This window comes from Falco biarmicus, chromosome 13, assembly GCF_023638135.1.
Source record: "Falco biarmicus isolate bFalBia1 chromosome 13, bFalBia1.pri, whole genome shotgun sequence".
Taxonomy (NCBI): domain Eukaryota; kingdom Metazoa; phylum Chordata; class Aves; order Falconiformes; family Falconidae; genus Falco; species Falco biarmicus.
The window spans coordinates 19,566,258-19,594,160 of NC_079300.1; the positions used below are offsets into that span (position 1 = coordinate 19,566,258).

Sequence of the window (27,903 nt, forward strand, 5' to 3'; positions counted from 1 at the left end):
AGTTATTCTGAAGGTTTGATTAGATTTGTTTTTGTTCTGATTTCACACTGTCTGTGTGCCAGATTTCTGACTGTTTCTTTCAGTAATATAGATATAATAATGGATCTCATGTCTGTTCTGTCCTGGAATTTTGCTGGGGTTTCACAGAGGACAAGAATTGGGGGTTTTCTTGTTGTTCTTCACTACTGCTAAATAGAGACTCTGTTTTTGCTGTGACAAGCAGAATCAGACACCCAGCATATAAAAAACTCCAAGGCACTGTCTGCCATTGCTTCTGAATTGTTTTCTTTGCTTTGGGAAAGCAGAGAGAAGTGTCATAATTTCCAATTTGGATATATGTGCAACAACAAGAGATTACCATTTCCTCGCCAAAGAGACTCCTTTCATCTGGCATCAAAGAAATAAAACCTATCACACACAGATGAAGTATTAGTTCCTTTATCTCCCTGTAATATATGTTACAGTATTAAGGAAACTACTGCAATTTCCGTGGTGATCCTCTCCAAAAAAAAGGTTTCAGAGATGGCTCCATCTAGCTTTTCTTTTTAAGTTCAGGAACTTGGGTCATGCAGTGAAAGGGAAATGTTGGAGTTTTCTTAAATAACCATTCCATTGGTCTCAGTGGGAATGAATATTTTTAGACCAAATAAATACTCTATTCTACTGTAATTAGTGCTCTGAGTAACATCTTCACACTGCACACTACTGTGGGGGAAAAAATACCCATAAATGGTTTGTTGCATAAGTGATGCCCAGCTCACTGCTCTGTATTCTGCAGCACATCATTTTTCAGCTGTGGACAGCTTATTCACTGTGTTGAGGCTAACTGGATTTTGATCACTTTGGAATAGTAATAGTCATTTCAAATAATAACTTCTGCTTTGGGCTATCTAAAAAGTAGTAAAAGGTCTTCTTGCATAATTATGTCCAATCTCCAGCCACTTTCAGTATCTTTACCTCTCGGTTTTCATGTTTTAAATGCTCATTTCAGGTTGTCTGCAAGGCTTGCATATTGATACCGATTCTGGTTCTGGAATGAAAATGGGTTTTCCTCTTTACCGCTGAGAATCTTGAAGAACAACTTCTGCCAGCAAAACTCAGGGATGGTTTCTAGTGTTTGATTCATGCTTATCTCATGTAGATGGTATTGAGACAGCTCAGTATTAACATCTGCAATGAGCACTCTTGAGACGTCTTAAGAAGTCCTCTTTGTCATAGTAACGCTTGGTGTGGAGCAGTTTTATCAGCCAGCCTGATAAGCACACGGGAAAGACTCTGTGGATACTGTCCTCTGAGGAGGATGCATTTGCTCAGAGTCCACAATGCAAGCTAAAATACATCTAGCTCTGTACTGATAAAGTTAGCATGGCACCCCATCTCTGCACTGTGCTTCACTGCACGGGTGGATTCTCTGTTCTAAATCAAACCTGCCTGAAGGAAGTTTCCAGAGACACCACTCCAAGCACAGGACCCTCTCTGCATCCACAGGTGTAAAGCCTTTTAACACTGCTGTAAGCCACTCAAATGATGACAAGGGCTAACAGCCTACTACCAAGCTAGGGAACTCACAGGCATAGTTCTAAGTACTTTACTGGACTGGGGCCAGGGGATGCAGCACACTTGAGTAGCCATTGGAGGTGCCTGTTGCAATCAATGGGCAGCATGAGGTTACAATTCAACAGATTGTCCAGGGTAGCTAGAAAGCTGCATAACATATTTAGTTATGTTATGCACAAAAATGTTCATAAGATTTAGCTGCTATATTTAACTGATGAGACTTTGGTGGCATTACTTTGCACAGCTTCAAATTGTGCATCCCTCACATTGTGCCATATTATGAAAAGCGCACTGCTCTCTAAGTGCCTGAACCACCTCCAGGAGCAGATACAGCATGGTGCTAGCAGGGTATGGCAGGTCAGCCGTGTCTCAGTCCACACATGTGTCACCCACAGCAGCCATAACACTCCCAATAGTGCTAGTGATTGGGACCACAGCCACCTCAGCATGAAGTAAACTCACACATGTAGTCAGCTGCAATGGGAACAGCATTGTTGGGCATTCAGGTTTAGGCTGAGTTCTGACAATGCCAGTAGAATTACACATGGACATAAGCAAGCAGACAGCCCCAAAGGACAGCATTAAGGATGAGAATTTTAGGAGAAACTGTCCAACACAGAAATACAGGCTTCCCAATCACAAATACGATTGCCTTAAAATTGTGTACTCAGCGATGTATTTAAGCATCCACATAAATGACCTGTTTTGCACAACTGCAAGTGCTGTCATCGTAAATAAAGACATAGATGCTTTGCTGGTTGCATCTGGGGCAGAGGATGTTGCTGAGATTTTCCTCAATAAAGCACAATGCTGAAAAGCAACCAGATTTTGTGGAAATATGTTTGATCAGTTTTATACCAATGTGCTATGGTTTTCTATATTCTCCAGAAATATAAGCGCTCTGCACGATTTTTATTTTTGGATCTTAATGGGAAGAGCTCTTTTATTCATCCAAGGAAGGCTTCATGCTGCCTATCCTAATCTCAATTCAAAAAAAATACTCTGGCTGTCACTTACATTGGAGAAGCTTCTTACCCTGTCACAGTCTCTTCTTTGCACATGAAAAGAGAAATATCGCTTATTTGCTACAGCTGCCAAGAAGCACGTTTTGAATTAAACAAGGCGATGTGACAGGTTGAGAGTAATCACATGCAAAAAAAAGAAAAAAAAAGGCAGAAAAAGAAAACATCCATAGTGGAAAAATGAATCACACCTATTATCATCATACTGGCCTGGCCATGTTGGTCTCCTAAAGAGAGATGAGTAAGTTGAAACATAACTTGAAATTGTGAAACCTTAAGGTGAAACACAGTATTCTGTTACTTTAAAATAAGTATTTAGGACTTAACCTGCAGAAGCCACTTAGTGCTGAAATAGCACCGCATGCGGCCTGTCAAGCTGAACTGTTTTCACAAAGGGAGCACTGAACCTGTGGAACACAGTGTTGCTAGATATCCATAGGTCAAAAGTTTAGCAGGTCTCAAAACCAGGTTAGAAAATGAGAAAAACTGTCTGCATTAGGTGGGGTATGTTTTAAATTAAGATTTGTTCTGAACTGTCATGTCTCAGGTCTGTGTCATTGACTGAGGCAACAAGGTAAGGAATAATCATGTCCTACTGGCAGGGTTTTTTTCCTTAAAATTTCTTGCTATTTTTCTCTGAAGCTTCTGGTATGGGCTACTGCCAGCCTTGGGGCTCTGCATCAAAAGGACAATTGTGCCTTGTTCCAAATAGCCGTAATGCCACTGCTGCAGAGAGCAGTGTGGACTTCTGCAGTCAGGCTCTGTGGCTACACTCGAGAGAGCACACACCCGGCTCCTGGTGCACTGGCTCGATGCCCTTAGTGTACGGCTCCAGTACTAATTTTAATTTAGGTAAAACTGCCGGCACTGCTAGGGGGGGAGCTTGTATGTGGAGAACATGGATGATCAGCATAGGCAAGGTCTGGAAGTGTCACATCCTCATCTGGACCTTGTTGGGCAGGCTGCCCGGTAACATAAAACTCCAGCATTAAGTTGCCTTCGCTTAAAGAATCCTTGAGGATTTAATAGCACAGTGATGTTCTGATATTGCCTCTGAGAAGAAAATATAGGTGTTGGTGGGAGTACTCAGTCATCTTTGAGTGGAGCAGCCCTAGCTAGCACGAACTGGTACTTTGTCGCTACTCCCTTCTTGTACCAATGAATGCATCTTGCACCTTGGGCTTCCCAGGCATTGCTTCATTCCCAAAGAGCTTGAACTTAACTATTCACTACTTTTGCAAATCCACAGCGTTAGCCTGTAATTCCAACGAAGGGTGGGCATTTACCTTCTTCCTGATTCTCTACAATGTTTTCAGCCAGAATACTAATGGGCTGGCGGAGTGACAAGGTAACTGTGATTCAAAACCAGGACACAACAACAGAGTAGCTGAGATCTAAAAGGCAGCGCAGTGCCTGTCTCTAGCAGCAGGTGGCAATGCAAAATGCTTCATGGTTGCAGTCAGGAAAAAAGCAGCAACATTCCAGAAAATACTCTTCAAAGCTCCTGGAGTGAAGTTATCACAGCCTTCTGTTTCACAGATCTCGTTTGGCTGTTCACTACAATTGCGCTGACTTTCCTAAATGCCAGCATGCCCCCAAACCACTTCCACTGCTTTCCGTAAGAAACGCTAGGATGCCAAGAAACAGAAAGAAGCCTTGACAAATTGTGTGACAGATGAGAGAACAATCAGACATTAGAGGCAGTGATACCCACATGCACCTGACAGGCCAGGCTCATTTAAACAAAATGACCAGAAAGCTTCTGTTTGGAGATGGATCATTCCCCCTCTGATCTTCCTAGCAGGCACAGAGATGGGAAGAACTCACAAAAAATCAGTACTCTCACTCAGGTATTTACTCAGACCACTCCAGTACCTAGTTAATCTGTGCCTCAGCGGAGCTGCCTGTTGAGCACACAAGTCCTTTCACATCCTTTCTGTTTTATAGCAGAGCAATTCAACCCCATTTTCTTTAAATTATTCCAACACTGCCCTAATAAATGCCTGTACCAGTGTGAACTAGGAAGTAGGCAGCGAACTGTGGTGTTTCAAGGACATGTCTGCACAAAAAAAAGTAGCCTTTTTTCTCTTATCTCTGATGTTGGAAAGAGAGCAAAGGCAACTATGACCGTACTGGGGACTGCCCTGATTTTATTTGGTCCTGTGGTAAATACAAGTTCTAAATTCCTAGCACAGAATTTCTCTGACACCAGAAAGTATTTGTATCCATACATATGTATTAAAACTCTCTTCTTGCATTCTGTTACAGTTCTAATTTAATTGAGGAGAATGAACTGTTACAGTTCATGTTTAAGTTCATTGAGGAGAACTGTCTACAGCATTTTGAATGCAATGCTCCATCGATTAAAGGTAAAAGATGTTGCTCAGGCAACAGCTAGAGACACAGGGGAAAAAATATTCATGGCAGATGAGAGACTATTCATCAAATAAAATGCCATAAAAACTGTGGGGAAAGAAAAATCATAATCAGCTCTCAGATTTTAATCATAAAAAAAGGAGTTAAAATTCAGCCAATAAAATATTTCCATAATTTTTCTTTGACAGTCCTAGCTGTGTAAGACAAAGTCACAGCTAACTAAATCAAGGCATGATTCAACAACTATTACAGTTTGCTGATGCCAAATGAATATTGAGGCCAACATGTTTTGTCTGCTTTTGGAGACCAACCAACCCTTTGAAATAAAACTGATGCAGGAAGGTTGGACAGAAGTGCTATATTTTGCTAAGAACTTACTCTCTAATTTTCATTTCTTTTCCGTTCTGCTCCATACTGTCATCTCGCAGAAGTAAAAAGGTTGGTACACACCTTTGGTCTAATTATCAGATGTCCCAATACTTTGATGTGGTACCTTTAAACCCATCCTTTTTCCTGCATTAGCACAGATGACGCTCTAATACACTTGGAACAGAACTTTTAACAACGCTATGAGCTAATCTGGAAAATTCCTACCTACCAGATTGTTTTGTGAGAACAGACTCATAAGCAAAAGGCAGTACCACCCAAATAACCTGTGCTAGAGTAATAAGATTTGCAGATAAGTCACTTTTGCTGCCCCAGGAAGGACAATTTGGGGGGTCTTTAGCAAGAAAAACTGGACTACACCATTGCCGCAAATGACATGTCACATCAGCAAAGCCTATTCAAGATACATACTGAGTTTCAGGTGTCGTTTCCAGCAATGCGGGGAAAATGTGAGTCCTATTATCACACAGGGAAGCGATGCCCCAGGTGAGGGGTGAGCATCTCTGCTAGCTCGGCACTGTGAAGACTCATCTCTGCCATTGACTGCCCAGTGGATCTCTCATGCAGAATAATTTCTTGTTTGAGTAGCTCATTCATGGTCTTATGCTTACTGAACATTGACCATGAAGCTCCAGTACCACATATGCCAACTGTTTTTAAAGTAGATATTTTTCACAATCCAACCAATAAGCAATGAAGCTACTCTTTTAAGAGAACTGCCAAATCTCAAAAATTAGCAATGTAATGCTTATGCCAGGGATATAAATATCTGTTTATAGAAGACCATTCACGTATCAGTTCTGTTTGTCTTAGTCAATTTATAAACAAGGCTGCATCATTTTTCATCGTTTATGGCACTTCACTATTTTATATATATAAAATTTGATTAATGACATTGATAGGCATGAGTTTGACATTTCTGAAACCCATAGTCACTTTTCTAGAAATTTATGTACAAACATAAAGCAATGGCTGCCTGTGTCCACTCACTGTGCTGATCAGTAAGATGGCCCTGTTTCTGCATAGTGCGGTTTTGTTACTGTATGTGATACCTGAATTTATGAGCTTCCCTCTGAGGTGCCATCCTGGGGGTGTCTTTGCCATAGTGTCCCTTTTCAATGTCAAGTGAAATTCCTTACTTCTTTTAAAACAGATGAACGGCATGCTTACATGATTGTATCACCTGCCGCCATCCCAATCCTGTTCCAGTGCAGAGCACAAGCAGGCCACGCAATGCTTGTTAGTGCAGCAGTCAATGGGCAGGGCAGGTTCTAGAAGATATTTGGAATTCTAAAGAAGCTGGATACTTACCTATACTGTCTATCTTTAGAGAGCCTTCAGATCACAAAGGAGATTAATGAAATCATCCTTGCTCTGCTACTTGACATACCTGAGCTGTTGCTTCCAGCCAACATGGTGGGACTGACAGAGGATCTCCCCAGCCTGCTGGACACCACAGGCGGGCCTGGCGTTCCATCCCATTCCTGAGCTTTCCCTGGCTCCCTGGAGGAAGCTGTCCCGTGATGGCCTCCCCTCTCTTTGTTTTCCAGCTTTGGTAGTGGTTCGGTGCTATGACTTCTGATCTTCAGCTCATCTAACGGTTCTACAAAATACACAAGTGCACATTTTGTTATAGAGCGTCTACTAATTACCCATATCATGTAACAATGTCTTGCTCAATGCTCCATATATACCAATCATAAATCTTTTAAGGCAATTTATATCACAATTTTACTCAGTTTATGTAGGTTTCAATACCCTTTTTAATTATTAAAACCATACACAATGCAGCAGATGGATAAAATGTAATTTTTCTGTTACAACTTTTAGATGTCAGGAAAATATTTTTGAAAATAGGATTTTATTAACAAGTTATGGAAATACTTGAATTCTTCTCAGCTGTCATTTCAGTGGGAACAGGTTCTTCCTCAGATAATTCCTAAGGAAGCTCTCTCCTAAGGCAATACTGTGCAAACAACATATCTCTACTCCTCATAAGCTCTAATAAAAAGCACACAATCCAAAAAACTGTCCAGTATTCATATTTTGGGTCTGCCCAGCATAACCAAGGGAATAAAATTTCACTTGGTTGGAAAATCCTTGGAGTCAGAAAATGACTTTCTGCTTGCAACACCATGAGTCAATACAAGGAGGAGAAATTCAAAAAAACAATTGAAAGATTTTTCAAGTGAAGCAGAGATGTCTGCTTTCTTCATGGCTGGTGATTTTCTGGTCTTTTCTTGAGACCCTAATTTCTTGTCTTGCAGGTTGAGCAATGAACAGAGAAACAATTCATTCCTGATCTTTTCCATCTGTAGCTGTGAAAAATTCACATGAAAAAGTAGACACAGAAAAAACATGAGACTGCTTTTAGTTGTAACAGCTAATTACAGTGCTAGTCAGTTATTCAAAGCTTGCTGAACTGTTTTACCTCCTTTTACCCCTCCCCCCCCCCACAAAAAAAAAAAATCACATCTGAGTTTGGAACATTATACCTCATATTTAATCCCAAAGACATCCTTATGTGATACCCTCAGTTCTAGCCATTCAGGTTTGGTAAATCAACCCCCTGATGTACCTTAATTTCTGTATGTATCTACAGTCTTGGACAGAGATGGACAGTCCTCCCTTAAACCCTATCTCAACATCTTTTTTTGTGGCTACAAGGGACATCACAAGATCTGGGACAGCCAAGGAAAGGGAAAACACCAGAAGCCATTTGCATCTCTGTCAGGAGATGAAAAAAGCTCCCCATGGAACCCATGCAGAACACCAGTGGCTTTGCAGGACTGCCAGAGATGCAATGGCAAAATTTGTCTCAGCAGCCACTTCCTCTCCCAGTTATCCCCTCAGCCAGGAACTGGGACTAGCCAACAGTAATTGCTACTCAGAAGATAGAGTCCCAGACAAAGAACTACATTCCAAAAACTTTAACTTGCGGCTCAGAAACCCACACAGTTTACCCTTGCTACTGCAAACAGTGGAAGGTGCAATATCAGATATGTCTATGATATGGTAGAGACCCATCCATGCACAGCAGAAACAAAATCTCATGTTGGTTTTGATTTCTTTGACATCCCAGTCTGCAGATGAACTTGATGAGCAACAACACAGTCAGCCTGAAGTTTCCTCAATGAAACATCATACAGGAAACATGTAAAAATGTCTAACTGGATATGCAGTGCAATATGTAATATTAGTGTATTTAATAAGTTATTACCAGTTAATAGTAAAAATTAATGTTAAGGATATACTAGAACCTTAAAGATACTGGTTTTAATTGCTCACAGTAGTAACACTACATGAGACAACAATGAAACAACCCCAGTTTAACAAGTCTCATAAACAGGATTCAGTGACATTTTATGTGACAAAGACCTTCAAAAATCAAACCTCTTCCTTGAACTTTTAGGTCACTTACCTACTTTAATGTATGCAAAAAGACACTTTAATGAAAATAAAACATGTTTGCTTTTCCTAGTTGGTAACCCCAGCAGGGTACAAGGTTGAATAACAGTCTGTATCAATATAACATGACATCTGCCTTTCAGGGACCTTTGCTACGGAGTGTCTGTAACAAAGCTCTGTCTGTGACTGCACGGAGAGGCTTGCTAATACAGAGCTGTGCAGAGACAGAGAGCCCGAATTATAACTAAAACAGTTCAAAACTAGTTATCAACAAAAATACATTTATATTTTTTCTGAGCATTGATCTATCAAAAATAATGATGTACTTTTTTGCATAACAGCTACATGCAATCAGATACAATTTTTTTCTTTACACCAATAACATGCACTTCTTTAAGATACTGCTTATCTGGGAAAAGCAAAGATAGGAACCAAGTTCCAAAATTCTTTGGAAATGCACACAATACTTTTTCCCACTGATACCGGAGGCTGTCTAGATTGCAGATTTTCCTCTCCAGCAAAATGAATAAAAAGCCAAAAGAATAAAATATGCTTTAAAAAAGGTCAGAATCTGACCCTGCAAGTGTCCCACCAACTTAATGCATCATTCAATAGATTTAATTTACTATGTCATGCAGCTGCTACTGGAAAGGCTGTGATTACCTTGGTGAAAATCTTCTCTGTGTGCGCCTCATTGACACTACTTGAACACCACCCCTTGAAATTTCACACGTTCATGCAGTCAGCCCTTAGTTGCAGTGGAAACACTCTTGTTGAGTGTGGAGCTAAGGATTTATCCACTTCAGTTTACTTAACAGAGAAGCATTTGTACTTGTTGCCTGATAAAAATGATTTGTGCATTCTTAGTTTCATTATCAGCTGAATCAAAGTACAGCAGTTTTCTGCAACCAGCTGGAAACTATGGAAATATTCAGACTAAATAAAGATTTGGCTTATAGTCTATTTCTTTATAAGGTGAAGAAAATCACTTTTCAACTGGCTGTCTAGACTTTGTAAATTTGTATTCCACTATCCTTTCTCAGGGATTTTCAGTTCTCAGTTTATCTGAAAAGTAATATATCCTAAAAATGAAAAGCAGATTGAATCAGATTATAATGTAGATTATAATGTCATGTAACCCATCGCAGAGCCTGAATCATTATTATTTGGTGATCACTATCAGTAACATTGATACACAGTCAGAAAAACAACAAGTCAGTGCTTTATATAGTTTTATGTAATACTGCTTTCCTGCTCACTTGCAAACACATAAAAAATGAAAAAACAAAATAATGTCTCACTTTTTCTCAAACATTTTAGGAAGGGTTTTAGAATAATTTCAGCTGCCTTAATAAATGTCAGTAGGAATCATATTCAAATTCAATAAAAAACCCAAACACTGTGCTATCTCTTGCTCAACTGAAATTCTAATGTGCCTGTGACAGCTCCAGAAATGTAGAATGCTCCCCTCCGAGGTCACAGTGCATTACTGGGACTTTTTGTTGACTGTCCCAGTCACTTGGATGTTTTTATACTGTTAACTACTCCCTGCTGCAAATGTAGCTCCATGGAGCAAGCTCAGTGGCACAAATTACTGAATGTCTCATAAAAGCACAGTCATTGCTCCGTGTTTGCATTCCTGCAGTCAGGCATGAGGCATTGGCAGAAAGCAGAACACGTGTGTAGCTGCCAGCTATGGTTACCTATGGGGTGGTGACCTTATCAACTAAAAATCAAACCCGTATATTTTAAACGGAGTAACTCTTTATAAAAGCTACAACAGGATTTAAATGACCACTTCATCCACATTGATCCTGTACTGAAAACGTGAAATTCAATCAGTTATATATATCTATCTATATATTTTCTGCTGAAATGTAACAGTAGCTGCTGCACAGCTTTTTTTTTTATTTTTTATTTGAGAAGTCCAGAAACACAGATGGGATCTAAGTTACCTCATGCTGTTAAAAACCTTAATTTGGAGTTAGGAGATATTGAAGCTCAGTGTTATGCTGGGAGCTCACTCCATCATATGATGTCCACGGGCAAATCTTTTCACAGTCAAGTGCTATATTTTGAAAGCTGAAATTATTATGGAAAGCATCTTTATTGTTCAATAATTCTTAAGCCAAAATAGTACATAAAAATGTAAATTTCAAGAAATAATTCACTGCTTTAAATATTTATGGATACAGTTGGTTGAACTGCCATAAAGGCGTTCAAATGTTTCAAGCACTTCCAGGTGTCATTTTCTTTCAATATTCAAAGATATGCATTTTTCTTATTTGTTTATTTTACCTGAATCTCAGGCTTTTCCATTTCAAGAATAAGATGGTGGCTAAAATCTCTGAGAGAAAACATATTTTACAAATAATTGACACGTACAATTTCCCTTCTATGCTCTACAAAAGGTCCCCTAAGAGCTGCAGACTACGCAAGGCTGGCACATGAGCTGGGGTACTGGAAAATTAATAAATGCTAAAGAAAGTGAGAAACAAACTGAGTGAGTCAGCTGTAACCTGGACCAAAGCAAACTGAAAAATACACCTATGGAGAACACCTTACCTAAAAAATCTCTTATTCAAATTAATGTATAATCTGTGGCCAGTCTGGCACACTGCTCTTAAGCACAAATTGATTTCAGTCCTGGTGACTTCTTAGCGTAATGCTAAAGTGATAAAGAGCAGAACCTTTATTACAGCTTGAGGTTTTGGGGGGAAGAAAGAAAAGCAATTGTCTTAAGGAACTTAAAATGAGGGTTGCTGTCTGCCATCTCTCTCAGCTGTGAGCTGAAATGTGTAAGCTAACCATCCATGCATTATTCATTTACTTTTTTTTTTTTTCTGTGTGTTTGTTATAAACTTAAATAAATAATGCATGACTCTAGGCAGAACTCGCATACTGGGGGAAGCAAATGGTACTACTCACAGAGTCTAAAATTCAGTGTATGCATACAGGTGTAAAGCAAAGTCAGTCACTTGGGATGGAGTTTAGATGTGAATCAGATCTCCTGGTCTCCTCCAGTCCCAATATGTCAGACCTCACCTCATACAGCCACAAGGCAGGGAGCACAGAGTATCCCCAAGGGCACGCCTGGCCATCAGCAGGCGTGGCGACACAGGATTAGACAGCAGCCAGCACGCGTGTGTGACCATCAGAGCTACCAGAGACACATCCCAGGCTCCAGCTCTCACCCTTGTACCTGGGATGGAGCTGCCGAGCTGGCAGCAGCCCTGCTCAGCAAGCCATGCCTAACCCAGGGCCCTGAGCAGGGGCAAAGCCAGGCACAGCCCCACCAGTGTCCCTTGTAACACCGCCAGCGTGGCAGCAGCATGCCCCATCCGCTACAGCCGGACCACTTCCACGGGCGTTGGGTGTAGAGCAATACTCAGCCCAGGAGGGAATCCCACGGCTTCTTCTTTCTGCACACCAGAGATTTTTATTTACCTTTATCACACATTTAAAAATTAGAGCTGCCTTTTAACAGCTTTCTTGACATGTGGTGGTTCGCCTGATCTACACAGCTGTAAATTTATCCCAACCTCTCCTAAAGAAAGCTAACAGGCTATTAAAACCACATGCAAGAAGCATGGATAATGCTCAGTACTTAAGCCATTTTTCCCAAAAAATAGGAGTATATTATACTGTCAGTGAAAGCCATTTCCTCATCTTTATTAACTATGGTGGTTTGTCTATTCTGACTTCATCTGCTTGCTAATTAAGCAGAAGTTTGCTTTGCATATCAATTTTTTAATACCCCTTTTTTACAGTTAAGTGAGACTCGCAGCAGCCAGCTTGTTCAATTAAAAGCAGCTCTGACCTAGTTCTATGCAAAATCAATAGAAATCCTCAAAAAGTCTCACAAACCATCTAACATTTAAGGAGACATGGCTGAAATGCTTCTCAGTGTTCATTGAGCACATGTTTCTGTAAGCAGTGTAGGGTTTGTTTTGTTCTGACTTGTTTTATACAATGAAATCCAGTGGAGATCACATCTGCTGGCTACAGACAACAAAGGGAGGGGAAAGAGGGTTTGCTGAAGATGTGTGTCTGGTTGATTTTGTATGGCTATCCCAAAGCTGCTACGTGGGCAATCCTGGCTAGGAAAATAAGATAGGAAAACAAAAAGCTAACGATGCAATGTGGTGCAAAAGACTAACAAAAGAAAAGATGGATCTATACCAAAAGATCATACAAAACTTTAGAATAAAAATACTCAAGGAAAATTATGTGTTATAATCTGTTTGAAAAAAATAGAATAAAATTGAATTCTTTATGTTTCAATAAACTTCAGCTGGCATTATCAGTCACCTAAAAGATGAAATTTTAACAATTCTGTATAGTAAGACATACATTTAACATTGAAGTCCTAGAGTAAGAGAAAAAATCCTCTTGTATATTGATGATTGATTGAAATACAGGAAAACCTGGTTTTAGTCGTACATAAGGTAAGCCATTTGATCCAAGATGATTATATTTTGTCATATATTATAGAATGATGATAGCATGACGTGTTTCCAACAGGGCCATCATCATTTCTTAATGATGTCTTCTGATACTGTGATTGATCTTTCCAGTGTGCCTATTCTGCTGCAGATCACCTCACAGCCCAACTCTCTGACTGAAGAGGCCACATCTGGAAGATACACATTGTACAGATGTATTACCAAAGCAAATAAAAAGCAATGTCCTGAGATTTGCATCATTAAATCAAACAGCATTCTTGGAAAGGATGTTCTTTTGGCACTCTATTAATAGGTTTGCTGTTTACCTCAGACCAGTCACATAATTAAGCACAGCACTTTATTCTCTGATATTTACTGCATATTTTTCTTTTGTTTTCCTTTCAGAGCTGGCAATGTTGGGAACTGTTGACTTGCACTTCAGAGCACCTCAATAGAAGCCTCTGTGTTCCCCAGTGCCTTCCTGGGCCAAAACCTAAGTACAGAAATTCAAAGGGAATTCTGTCATTGACTCCAAAAGAGCAAGGGTTTTCCTTCCAGCAGTTATTATTTGGGGCTAGCTAGCTATGTTGATTCATATGACCATATAGCGCAGTTGGTCCTGCTGAGCTGCAAACATCTCTCTTACATAGCTTGTGCACCCAAATCTCCTGCTGATAATCCAGGCTGATCTTTCAGTCAAACAACTACATGTGTGCGCTTATGTTTCATACCCATCTACGGTACCCTACACAGTCTGTATCTGTTTGCAGCAAATAAGATTTAAGAAGGAGAAGAAGGAAGATGACTAGCCTGAGCAGTGTGAATGCACCTGTCTTGTGAAACTTCTCTCCCCACCTTCCTCTGCTGGCATCACTGACACTAGCCTTGGACTACTTAGCGACACGCATGTGCAACACAAGCATATACTGCCATCCCCACCCTAAACTCAACGCCGATCAAAGAAAACATGGTTAGATGGAATATGTTATTAAACTGTGGAAATCAGTGACTGTAAAAGGTTGCCCAACTGTTGCTAGCATTTGATTTGAAGAGAAGGTGGTGCCTGCTCTTCCTTAATTGCCTTCCTTCCCAACCCTGTTCATTTCACTGCACGCTCATTCAGGTTCTTAAATATACAGGCTTCACGTTTGGATGAAGAAACAATGGTTTGGTGGGCACTGCACGTCTTAGCACTGTATGGCAAGGGTAGGCCAAAAAAGCTAAAATATACAGGCACTTTCAGAAAAATGTTTTTGTTGAAAGTTCATGACCTTAAGTTTCAAAGCTTCACTTCAAAAATATCAATCTTTCACAGAAGTGCTGACTATATTAAACTTGTCAACATTTTTTTGGTCAAGTTTTCTGCTGAAAAACAGCCTTTGAACTACATCAGCATTTGAATGCAGGGGTTTTCCATTGTTTGACCACTTTAATTTCTTCTAAAGTGTACGCCTTCATCCAGCAGCAAATGAGAATCTTTAGTTAGTCAGAAAAGTGCAGAGATAGTAATGGACACTGTGAAAATGGGACAGAAACCCCCACTTTCATATTGTCACATACAAAAGTCAACTAGAAAGTTGGAGTGAATATGAATTCTTTCCTGGCTATTTTGTCTGTATTTTAACTACATTTATGAAAAACATTTCTATTAAGGCTTTTCTCTTTATTGACTGCATTAATGAATGAGAAAATTTGTCTTTCATTATGGGAACAAGTGTCCCATTTGTACAGCACTCCTACTACAATACCTTACCAGCAAAAGGGAATCCTGACACTGCCTTAACATTGGCTCTACCTGAATTTTGCTCTCGTTTTACAAAGCCAGGCACAAGCGTATGGGCTTTTCTGTGCAGCCTTTGTGACAAGCCTAGATGGGTCAGGGTCCCAGGCACTATTTGCTCTGCAAGTTCATGCTCAAGGTTTCTTACTATTGTAGAATGAAACTCGTATGTCATTCTGTCTTTCTGTTCTTTTTAACAGAACCAATAATTTTAGGCCTTCCCCACTTTCTAATCAGAGGTATCATTTTGTGAACTGGTTTTACTCTTGCCGACTAAGCAACCGTTAATCTGTGACAGCACAGACTTCAGATCCTCAGGAAATAAAGAGAATTGCATGGCCTTATACAGCTCTGGCTGATGCCTGTGCTTGTAAGACATTACTATTATTGCTTCCACAAGTGTGCAGAGCAGCTAGTGTGGCTGGCTCAAGTGTCTCTGTATGTGTTAAAGCATATATAAATCAAACGTAAATTACGCAAACTGCCAGAGCAGTAAAATAGCTATAGATTTTCTGGAAGAAGGTACTTTTTGAGTTATGTATTTAAGTCACACACAAAAATAATTTCCATCTCCAGCAAAATTAAACATGCAGCTTCTCTGTTTCAGATGAGTAGTTACAAGAACAATGGTACTCCTTACTCATTCTTAAATGCCAGATAAAGCGCTAATTGCATGTTACTGTTTTAACAAAAAAGTAATTATTAGGGATGGATAATTCTCTTCAGAGGAGTAAAAGTAACCTGAACCCCTTCACATCAAATTGAATGCAAATGTACCTAATTTTTTAATATGCATTATTATCCTGACAACTATTTCTTCAATGTTCCTGTACTTCTCACCTTATCTATACCCAGCATGTTTGTACAACCCTACAGTTTCATTGTTCAATATTTGAATCAATGTTACATGTATAATCCAAATAAAGCTATTTCTAACTCTGATTTCTCATTACCGATAGACTTCCGGAAGGTCCAGAGAAAACTTAAGGAGAAGCATATCCACCTTTTCTCAGTTCAGTCTGAAAATTTTTATCAGAATATTATAGGTAGATTAGATAATACACTGACAAAAGTGCGTAGCATATCATGCGGTCATCCACTATCTTTTCTTAGCCTTTATATTATTTACTGCCACATTCTGGGCACTTAAGTGTCTTGGTTTGCAGCGTGGTTTTGCAAGGAACAGCAGCCTAAGATAAGGAGAGGATTCCTTTTGCCATAATTTGTCATGGGATCCCTGAAATATGTCTTATCTTGTATTTCAAGGACCTTTGGATCGGACCTTAAGAATTGAGCTCCCTCTGCCAGGAATCAAATCAGACACGCCAAAAAAAGTATGTTTTTAAAAAATGGGTATATAAACCAATTAGACCAAGAAATTGTCAGTCTTTGTTACACAGATCAGTAAGGTACAGGCATTTTAAGAAATATCAAGAGGAGAAATAGCAGAAGTATTGGAGATTTTAGAACTGAGGGAGAAAACCTTGTTCATTCCTTTATTCCCCCAATGTTCTCACCATCTTCTCCTAAAACTGCATAGCTTCTACAGCTAGAGGTATGTCACTGTAAGTACAGATTAGGCATTTAATTAAACTCCATCTCTTGTAAATATAGAATGACAGCAGCTCAAAAGATCATGAGAACAGGTTTCAGATCATAAGCTGGCATTCAAAAGACTTTCTTTTAACAATGATCTTGAGCAGCTCCTCTTGGTATGATGTAGATATTCCAGTTTCTTGGAAAAAAAAGCATATTTTTGTTTGCAAAACTTTTTTCGCTCACAACAATTTTGGGGAAAGTGTTATGTTCTGCTCTCTTTGAAACTCGCACAGTATTTCACCTTCCTAAAGCCCGCTTGGTGATGGTGATGGGGTCAGGGGGACGTTGGTTGTTCTTCCTAAACGACACTGTGATGTCCTTCCCTGTGATTTAGTTTAAGCAAGCCTAACTGCGATCTTAATATACCTACCTGTGGCACTTGCCAAATCTGGTTCAAAGTGCTTTATGAACATCGTACTTCTTAAACAACAAACACAATAAATGTAGGTCTTCTTACTAACAGTCCCTAGATTTAATTTTAGGATTTAACAAACAATAATGCACTTGAATCCTAATGCAAAGAAAATCTGATTCTTAACTTAGAAAAAAATGCAATTCAGGGTCCAGTGCTCAGTTATAAAGGCAAGTCCTGAAAGATCTTGCATCTGCCTAGTTAAAGCAGCACTGTACTGCCAAAGCCAAAGGCAGGAGCACCAGCTGGTCCCACCCTGAAAGTCACTGCTTCAGCCAGTCAGCCAAGCCGAGGCACCAAAAGATGCACTACGGTCCCCAGCCACCCATTTGGTCTGCAGTCTCGGGAGCTTGCTTTCTCCATTCCATAAAGCTAACATGCACAGGTATCTTCTTCACATATGAACTGCAATTCCTGCTTAAACTGCTAACTCTCCAGTTGCTGCAACACATGATATGATTTTTGTAAGATGCTCTACAGAAGTCCTATAAACCAAAGCTGACACCCTACATTTCCCCCAGCAAGAGGCTCCATTTTATTTTCAAATAAATTATCTCCAACTGACACCAGGTTAGAGATAATCAGACAATCCTCTAACAGCTCTACAGGGTATAAAGTTTAAACATGTCTATGTTCAAGACAACCGTAGCAGACAGAAATAAAGCATGGCTCCCTTTCAAATCCAGCAACCCCAGGGAGAGGGCACTGATGGGAGTGCGGGGTTGGGACAGCCACCCACCCCGAGTGCCACAGCTGCTGCCCTCTGGGCATGGCCTCTCAAGCCTCTGGCACTGCCAGCCCAGCCGGCTTCAGCAACCTCCTGAGTAGAGGCTATGTAAATAAAACTGCACCATGCCTTTAAATCAAAGTAGTTTGATTCCTGTTATCTTCATTTTCCCTTTAGATCTTTCAGAAAAGGAGGACCCTGATACCCTATGCTGATACCACCTTTCCTAAAAAACACAGTGAGAATTTTAAGAAATTCTGTTTAGCAGTTTCACTGAAGGTAATATATACTTATGGAAAACATCACCAGATTAAGCATGTCTTACCATTATTACTGAGCACCCAGAAATTGGTCATAGATTGTCTGGTCCTGTTTGAAACAAAAAGACAATAAACTCTCCAATTCACCATCCTGCTGTATGACTACCCCATTTTGAATACAAGCTGTTCTAGTCACAAAGGACACATTTATTTTCTTGAAGCCAGAGACACAGATGGTGTAAACTGGAGTAGCTCTCCCGATTTCAAGTAAGAGGCCGTGATTTATAAGTGCTGAGGATTTGGCCTAAAGGTCAAGATATTTCTCTGGCTTAGAAAGCTCTGTTGGGGGGACGGGGGAGGGAAACAAAAAACAAAAGCACTTAAAACTCACAACCTGTTATCATTATTTACATCCTCAAGTGCAGCACGTGTTACTTTGCTTTGCTTATTCACAACACAGTGAAGTAGGTGCTAGTAAGTGAATTTAAGGCTTCCCCCCCCCACCTTTATTTTTAACAGCTTTCAGACAACTCACATGTTCCTGTACATTAAACCAGAAGAGAAAATGTCTTTTCTAGTCCTTTACCTGAAACTATCTTTTTCTTGAAATCTAACAAAAGGGAATAGCTTTATCTCTATTAATTTTTCTTTTTTACCCTGTACAAGTTTATTTCTTCTTCATAAAAGGAAATGTTGATTAAATTGCTAACCACAAATTCTATCAAGCAGTCAAGTAATATAAACAGGAGGAATAAATAAATCTGTATACATCAATCAGATAGAGCAGCTGTTTCCAGAAAAACCTGAGCAATTATTTATGAAATTATGTCTTCTTCAATGCTTCTGTATACCGTCATAATCCCAGGAGGACCTGATTTTCTGATGAGCCTAAATTGCTGAATTAGAAGAGGAGACAATGTCATGGTACCAATTAGCAAAACCATTGCATATCATCCCAAACCGCGTGTTTTCTGTTTTAATAACTGCATGTAACAAAGACATTCCTTCATCTTAAAAATGGAGGGGACGTCCCACCCATTTGTGACTTGAGCGACTAAACACCCTTAAAACAGACATACTCGCTTTTGTGTGAGAGCAGCAAGACAACAAATGACATAGCATGCATTTCAATCAAGGAACAGATACCTACTGACATCCATTCGAAACAAGTTCTCAAACCTGGCATTATCCTTGGTGCCAGGAAAGAACTGAATTACTGGCGTGCAATGCAAAATGAGGCAGCGATGGCGCAGCTACAGCAGGGGACTAGCACCCAGGGCCATGCGAGCTGCCCCTGAGCTGCCATGCATCCTTTCACACATTTCTTCTTTGTACCTTTGCTTCCCAGCTCACTTTTTCCCACTTAAGAGTAAAACTAGGTGAAATGACGGTTTCCTGCCTTTTGTGTGCTTAGCTGAATGACCTTACTATCAAGTTATCATTTTTTCTTTCCAATTGTTTCCTGTGATTATTAATTGGGGAACACATGTCAGCTTCAACAAGTAAGAGGCTCCAGCTGGCCAGGGTAGCTGATCTGGATCAAAACTTGTAGTCCAGTGCCCACATCTTTTTGCTAATGAATCTCAGGATTAGTGGTAAAGAACAACCACAGGTATGGCTGAAGCAGCACTCAAGACTACTCAACTGCAAAATGAATCTTGTTTTTTCCCCAAAGCTTGGTTCCTGAAGGATGCTGACAACAGGTCTGGTCATCCCCATGTTTACACTTCAGTTGTTTTCAGTTTTCTCACAACATCGCACACTCACCCCAACAGGCATGTCCCTTAGTGAAGGGCAGAGTTCAAGAGACCTAACTGACACCAGCAGACCACCCAGCTCACGACCTGCGTGTGTGCAGGTGTATGTAGCTCTCACCCTGAATATGCACTCACAAGCGAGCACTTGGAGAAAGTATTTCTGATGCTGCCACTCCTTAGCTTGCTTATATCTTGATAGATAGTAATTGACAGGCAAGGACACAGCCTTCTTCAGGCTTTAACTAAATGCAATTACCTGTGGTAAGACCATACCCTTCCAGTGGTGAACAAGTGTCATTCTCTTCAAAGCTGGTGTTCTCTTACCTTCCCTCCTTTTCCTCTGGCGTTTCCCCCTGCTCCCTCCTCTAAGTCTTTTCTTTTAGATCTGCTTTCAGGACTGTCAGATGAGACATGACTGCTGTGATCTCTTTGTCTAATCTCATATATATCATGGGTCATCAGACTAGAAAAGCTAACTTCTAGTGAAACAGCTGCTCCACCTGTGTCGGAGGAGCCAATACACCTCTGGCTTAAAGGTTCAGGAGTAACTTCAGTTATACAGTACTATTTCTGTAAAGCTGTGCTATCTCATTAGATGAACACAGCATTCATAGTGCATGCAATCAATTGCTACAAGGCAGAAAAGGGCTGGATAATTAGGCTGACATCCCTTTATATAAAACTACAGAACATATATTTACCTAGAGGTTAGAAATTACATAGGCTTCCAAATTTCAGTCTCTGACACTGACTCCCAGCTATGCAGTAGTTGAGCAATGGTATGTAGTGGAGTAGCTATAATACTTTTTAGGGCCAACCTAGTCTTGTAGGGAAGCTCTTCCTCTTTGGAATCCCACAAGCTGAGCAGGTATCCAAATGAGAAGGTATGCATAGTTCAATAGCATACCAAGCCCATCCTTCTTAGGCCAGTGTTTTTCATCCTAACTCTATTAGAAATACATAAACTGAAATCCTGCCCTGTTTACATCCCTCATCCTGCATTTAATGCACAGAGGTGCTGGTTAAACAACCCAACAGACCCACATGGGGTGAATTTTCACTTAACTCATTTCCCAAACTCTCTTCTCCCCTATTCTATCGAACAGGGTGCCCAAAGCTGCTTTCTAGCTCCCTGGAAAGCAGCAGCAATTAAAAAAAAACCAACAAACAACAAACAAACAACAAACCCAAAAAATCTAAAAATTTCCACTCTAAATCCATATTTTCTTCATAGAATTATAGAACATCCCTGGTCAGAAGAGACCTCACAAGATCATCTGGTCCCACCTTCCATAGTAAAGGGAGCCTAGATAAGATTATCTGACACCTTGTTCAATCGCATCTTGAAAACTTCCAGCGATGGGGTCTCTACCACATCCCATATTTGAAGTCATACAAGGTATTGCATGTTGTGTAGTGTTTGTAGACACTACATGGCATGATTTAGAGACAGATTTTGAAAAAAAATTAACATAGCCAGTTCAAACCTGCATGCATAGCTGACTGATTCTGTCAAGGAAAGCAGAAGGAAAGTACATAGATCTGTGCTTAGTTCTGTTTCATGGGAGCGTCTCAGCTGCCTGAAATCAGCATGAGCTCCTTTTTAACGAGTTGAGCCATCTCTGCACCCCTCCCCTACCCACACTATTTGACAGTTTATGATAAAATGTTTTAGATTCCTAAAGCAGTGGGTACCAGCCAGGAACAGGAAATGTTAATAATTATCCCGATTTTCAATCATGTTACCTGAATTTTCAAAGTAGCACATTCACAAATTTCCTCCCTGTATGTGGCTAGAAGCTGAAAAGTGAAACTCTCCATAGGCAAAAGTCAAAGCAGCTACGAAGCCCTGCAGAGCAGCTAAGGAAAAGAGCAAGAATCTGCTGTGCATTGCATGTCCTGATCTCACACCTCGTGCAGAGTCAGGGCGCACAGCAGAGGTAATGGTTACATTGTGCGGTTCGTTAGGATGAATATTTGCAATACTTGCTCAAAACAGGCACCAAGTTCCTGGGAAATTATGAGGAAACTGAAGTCTTAGCGAATGGAAACAACTGATACACAGAAGAAACAGCTGGTCTTAGCAAGGGTTTACAGGACCATTTCACCCAGAAAAAATGTCCTGCCTGGAAGCTGGAAGTGGGTGCAGTTCAGATGCACACCAGCAGCTTCTCCGCTTTGCTTTTTAGGATGTGGGTATGCCTATAGGCACATGACTTCAGTTCTGTATTTTCACAGAGTACAGCATGTTTCTATGGTGCAGAAAAGACAGGCAGCACAACTCCAGAAAATCCAAAGAGCATTCCCTCCCTCTCTCCCTCCATAATTCCCTCTTTACTGAAGGATGTGGATAACAGACACGCAGTGCATATGCTAAAAACAAAAGGAATGTGTCTTCCAACACAGCTGGATTGAGTGGGCATACTTAAACACCTTCCCACTGTATTAGAAAAGGGCACTGCAGCAGTCCAAGGACACCAGGCAGTATTGGTGCCCCTTAAAGAGTTTCCCCCTAACCTCTGAGGACTGATGCTATATTTCACAAGGGTTTGCCAACTGTTAGGGTACTCTACCATGTCATCCCACAGAAAAGCAGGAAGGGTGAAAGAACAGTCAATGACAATTAATAATATCTACCTTTTCCACTTTCTCACATTTTTCACACTCTACATCTTTATTCAGTTTTCCGTAGAGGTTCTCCCCATCTTTTTGCTTTCCTTTGTGATCATCATCTACAATTTTTTTTTTCCTTTCTGTTTTGGCCTTACAATTTATTTTTCTTTGTTCTTTTCTCCCCACTTCATAATTGTGCTGTAATGCATATTTAAGATGCTAACAGCGCACAAGAGAATTTTTAGAAGAAAACAGCACAATAAATGAGCTGCTTATAAAATCCAGATACAGACATAACAGCTGCAGCCGGTGGATGCTGAGTGCATTCAGCAACATGTCTGGTCTTCAGTGGAAGCTCATATCCTCCGAAAATGTGGCCCTGAGGTGACAGTCTCCTTAGTATCACTGATTTATCCCAGCTTCCCACTAATGCAATTCCAATGAACTCCATAAGGAATAAAATGGAGATACAAAAGGAAAAATGGCGAAAGAGTCAAGAAAATAATACAGAAAGGCTACAAGGGCAGCTTTGCTTGTATATTAAAGCAGTTGAATGGAAATAAGTTTTGTGCAGTCCCCCTCCTCAAAAAGAAACCCACTCAAGAATGCCACAAATTAGAAGCCAGCAAAATCTGAGTTTAGACTCACATGCCAAATTTCCACAAAGTCAGTTGCAGTAATAACAATAAAAATGAAAGAGAATTTTCTCTGTAACTGTTGCAATAATTTACAAATACACTCAGCTGAATGTAAATTTTAGTATTGTGGGGGTTTTTTTGTTTTTTTTTTTTTACTAGCATATGGCAGTGAGAGGTTCAGCCGAGTCACAGAGGGCTGAGTCCTGGAGGACTCAATGAGAAAGTTGCTTGAGATGTGCTCAGAATAATTTTGTATTTTAGAAACAAATATACTTAGATTGCTAGCGTGATTTCACAAGAGTCATATAACTTTTTTATTTTTTTTGGGGGGGGGGAGGGTGTTATTATCCTCTAGATTCTGGAAATCTTTCTATCTGCTGAGAGCAAATTACACTGAAGTGACAACTATAAAACCATGGCAGTCCCAGTTAGTCCCATGCTATACATTTGCTCTCACATAGCTTAAAAAAACCCAACAACCACAACTGTATGAGTGTCTTAGGCTTTTTGTGTGATTTGCAGGAGCAAGATTTCCTTTAACAGATCATATGATTAGTCCAATCTACACCATCACTATGTATAAACACAGCATGTAAATGTGACAGTCCGGTCAGATTCTACATTCAAACCCCACAATGTAAGAACCTTTATGGTGGATCATTTTAATGTAGAATTGCAAGACATAAAATGCTAGACCTGTACGTGTTTTCTCTAAATCTTAGAGTGTCTTCTATCACTGTAATATCTGAGCACAAACCTGTTTCTTGCTCAGTGCAGTAATCCCACAGGATTAAGTCATACTGTAAATACCAGGCAAATCACAATCGGCTTAGATGGTCAGTCTGTTCATTTACTCAACACAGCTGCACTCCAGAGTCTTTTCACCACTGGTATCTATTTATAAGATGAAAGCTTTGTCCTTAAAGTAATTGATCAGTGTTTCTATTTGTGCTGGTTTTGGCTGGGATAGAGTTAATTTTCTTCATAATAGCTAGTATGGGGCTATGTTTTGGATTTGTGCTGAAACAGTGCTGCTAATGCAGAGAGGTTTTAGTTATTGCTGAGCAGTGCTTACACAGAGCCAAGGCCTTTTCTGCTCATCCCACCCCACCGGCAAGCAGGCTGGGGGACACAAGGGATTGGGAGAGACACAGGCGGGACAGCTGGCCCCAACTGGCCAAAGGGATATTCCATACCATAGGATGAAACGCTCAGCATGTAAAGCTGGAGGAAGAAGAAGGAATCAGGGGACGTTTGGAGTGATGGCATATATCTTCCCAAGTAACCATTACATGTGATGGAGCCCTGTCATCCTGGGGATGGCCGAATACCTGCCTGGTGCTGCAAAGTAGTGAATTAATTCCTTGTTTTGCTTTGCTTGTGTGCACGACTCTAGCTTTACCTATCAAACTGCCTTTATCTCAACCCACAAGTTTTCTCACTTTTACTATTCCAATTCTCTCTCTCATCCCACCAGGGGGGAGTGAGCAAGCAGCTGCGTGGTGCTAGTTAAGCTGCAGTTAAACCACAACACTATTTCATGTCTCTCATTTTACCATCCGTGACCAATAAGGAGCATGTTTCTACTTCCTAAGGAGCAAGCAGAATACTCCTTGAGAGGCCAAGATGCTGTTCTTGGTACAGATCTTCAGGGCAAGACTTATTTCATATTTATCAGTGAAAGGTCCCTTGAAAGGTCTGCATTCAATTTCAGTCAAGAGGTATATAGAGAACATTTTTCTGGAGGTAGTTACGAGGCAGCAGCACAGATTCACTGAAAACTCCCAGGACTTGCTGCATTTGCTGCAGGAATTTCTACAGTTTCCAAAGCTGGTATGTCTGCCCTACTTGGTGAGCATAAACCCATCCCATTTACCATAGTTCTTGTATGGCATAGGGTTTACAGGGGATTTTTGCTCACTTATGAATAAGAAGTATGTTTAAGAATGTTCAATATTGTCTGCACTTTACCAAAATCTCCCTATTACTTCACTGCAATTATTTATAACTGTCACATCACATCCCTCATTATTGTTCCTAATTCCAAGAATCGTCTTGCCTTTTAGGTACAAACTTCCATCCAGCACACAAATCCAGCATTACTGTATTTTTATTACTGTAATCACTTACTGAAACCCTACTGAATCATGTATCTCAGACTTCTGTAAAACAGTATTTACAATTGCAGGCCACAAAAATATTAAAGGAAAATTAAGCAAACTGCTGCACCAACTCGTATTCTCAGTAATGCTAACTCCATTCTCACCTCATCCTTCTGATTTCAGAGTCATTGTTTCTGATTTGGACAGACATAAATAAGAATAAAAGTGCTGAGGCTGAGGCAGTGGAGTCCATGAATCTGGAGGAATGCTTTGTATGTCAACCCAAACCACTGCCACCAAGCTTCTCCATACTTAGATGTTTGCATGTACTCGGCTGCGGAGGTGCGAGGCAGGCAACCTCCACCCATGAAAACCCAGAGGAGGTGTTCCCTGAGCATGCCCCAAAGTGATGTGACCACACTGTGAGGTGTAATGTAACAGAGTGGCACAAACACAACCAGAAAAGCAGTGCAGAACTCACCTCTCTTCTGCAGCAATATGGTAGCCTGGAAACCAGAACACCCTCCTCTATCAGGTATAAACCAGCATAGTTTATCACACAGTATTTAATGTTACAGCTGCCAAATAGATATAATATAGCACTTACACAAACATAAGATCAGCTGTTCTCCAAAGAGAGATTTTTTGGTTAGGCAGGTGTCAAGAATTCAAAGTCATAAACTGATTTTACTGAAGATGGAGGAGAAATTGTACTTAGCCCACTTTGCACTCTGACGTAAGGTGTTACAACTGCCTTCCACTGCAAGACGTTGTCTTTGGCACCACTGAACGGGAATGTTTTTGCAACAGAAATACTGGTGCCAGGTTCTGCTTTCACTCACACCTGTGGCTTCTGCTGATTTCCTTAGAGGTTTCCTTATTTTCCTAGCTCAGAAACAGGTGTACCTTGTGTAAACCTGAATGCATATAGGACAACAATTTTATGATAAAGCATATGAAAAGTCGATATTGGCTTAAGGTTTTCCTGCACAGCTTCCTCCCGTGCTTTTCTCTGTTTGTGGGTCATGCATTATAGGTCATGTTGGTTTTCAGATTGATTCACAGTATGGCCTCCCTACCAGTCACACCAGGACAGCTGAAAGAGATACTCCATGGAACAGCATGGAATGAGGCAATGGGAGAGGAATGGTTTAAGCTGGTACCTCAGATTGCTATCATATATGCTGTGATCACTGGCCAACTTAAGGGTGATCAATGGATCTTTGCCAAAAAAGAACTACTGTTACAAAAAACCCAACTATTAGTTATTTTGCTACAAGCTTCTTGGACAATTATTGTGTCTTAGTATCCATCAAGAAAGAATAGATGTGACATGGTGGGAAGATCTCAACTCACATGGGAACCTTACAGCTATGGACAAATTAATGAAAACTGACTTCTTTTACAAGACCAAGCCATGAAATGTACTTCCTTAGTGCAGTATGCATACTTAAAAATCTTAAAAATATAACAATATGAAGACTAAAGCAATCTTAACAACAATAACTTTTCTTCCCATTACAAGGAATTTAGGTAAGGAATTCAGACTTCTGAGGTATCTGATTTTTGCAAGCATTTGATTTAGTAAAGTACAGTGAAATCTACTATTACACAAGGAAAAACGAGGAAAAATTACATCAAGAACTTACTTTCTGCAGGTTCCTTAGATCTTCTGCCACTGGAGGACTTCCGCAGGAGACTTCGTCCTGAGGTAAAGAGGCTGGTTAGTTCCTCCAGAGGACTGGTGGGTGTCCGAGAACGGGAACCACTCTGAGATGTTGACCCGTAGGTACTGACCGAGGCGTTTACCATCTTTCCTCCTTCTTGCAATGTGTTTCTGGCTGTAGAATGAGGCACTGATGGAGAGCTTCTTGAGAGACTTCCTGAATGTACAGAGTCATAAGGTGGAGGTCTTTTGAGGCTTAAGGGGGTAAGAGACCTACCCATACTGACAGGAGAAGGTGAGGCAGAGTGACTTTTAGGATAACCATGTGGAGACTGTGTTCTGTATAAGGTAGAAGGATGAGGAGGTGAGGAGGTGTGCCCAGGTGTGTTAGTTCCATGAGATACTGTCTGGTCTTTCTCCAGTTTTTGATGGCCTGGTGTATGAGGTGGCAGTGAAGATGGAGAAGCTCCAGCTTGTTGTTTGATGTAAGACACATTTTCTAAAACAGGAAGCTTTGTGACCTCTAATGGAGTTAGAGGTGACTCGTCAGAATTCGGGGAACACTGTACTGGTGCTGGTGGGAACACCAGCAGTGGAGGTCTGTGAGAAAGCAGATTTGGAAATGGTGGGGGTATATCACAAAGCAAGCCCTTGGGAGTCGATGGCACTGAAGACTTGGTGAAATCTAGGTCAGGCACTGTGGGAGTAGCACACTGAGAAGAACAAGTGTGATGGTCATATTCACACTGACACTTTGAATCTTGGCCTACATCATCAAATATAGGGTATTTCATCTCCTCATAGACTGCTTCGCTTTGGTCATCCTCGTCTTTTTTGAAGTCTCTGAGAATATTCCCAACCATTTCAATATAAACAGGCTCTTCTTCCTCTGTGTCTGGGGCAGGACTGCTGACCTGTGATAAAGAGGCATCCCTAGTGAGTGTTGTCTTCATAGGGCCATGCTTTTTGATATACGTTTCATCAAAAGATGTGCTTAGCTGAGTGTTTGGATTTCGTTTCGGCTTAGGGGGTGGAATCTTCTTTGTGTATTCATCACTGTGAGGTCTTGGTTTGGCTGACACTGAAAACAGAATAAAATACAAATTCATCAGAAGTATGTAACATACTTTGTCAACCATAGGATCTCTTTTACA

The 27,903-nt window shown here is 40.5% G+C and overlaps 1 protein-coding gene across 4 annotated transcripts in view; it reads right to left on the bottom strand.

The window, feature by feature from the left end:
• NYAP2 (neuronal tyrosine-phosphorylated phosphoinositide-3-kinase adaptor 2) overlaps window positions 1-27,903 on the bottom strand; it is a 146,979-nt gene that overhangs the window by 32,652 nt on the left and 86,424 nt on the right. For all 4 annotated transcript variants that reach the window (XM_056359115.1, XM_056359113.1, XM_056359112.1 and 1 more), the window contains 2 exons: window positions 26,733-27,830; window positions 6,733-6,945 (listed from right to left, as the gene is read on the bottom strand). In XM_056359115.1, coding sequence (XP_056215090.1) covers window positions 6,733-6,945; window positions 26,733-27,830 — 1,311 coding nt within the window. The remainder of the gene's footprint in view (window positions 1-6,732; window positions 6,946-26,732; window positions 27,831-27,903) is intronic.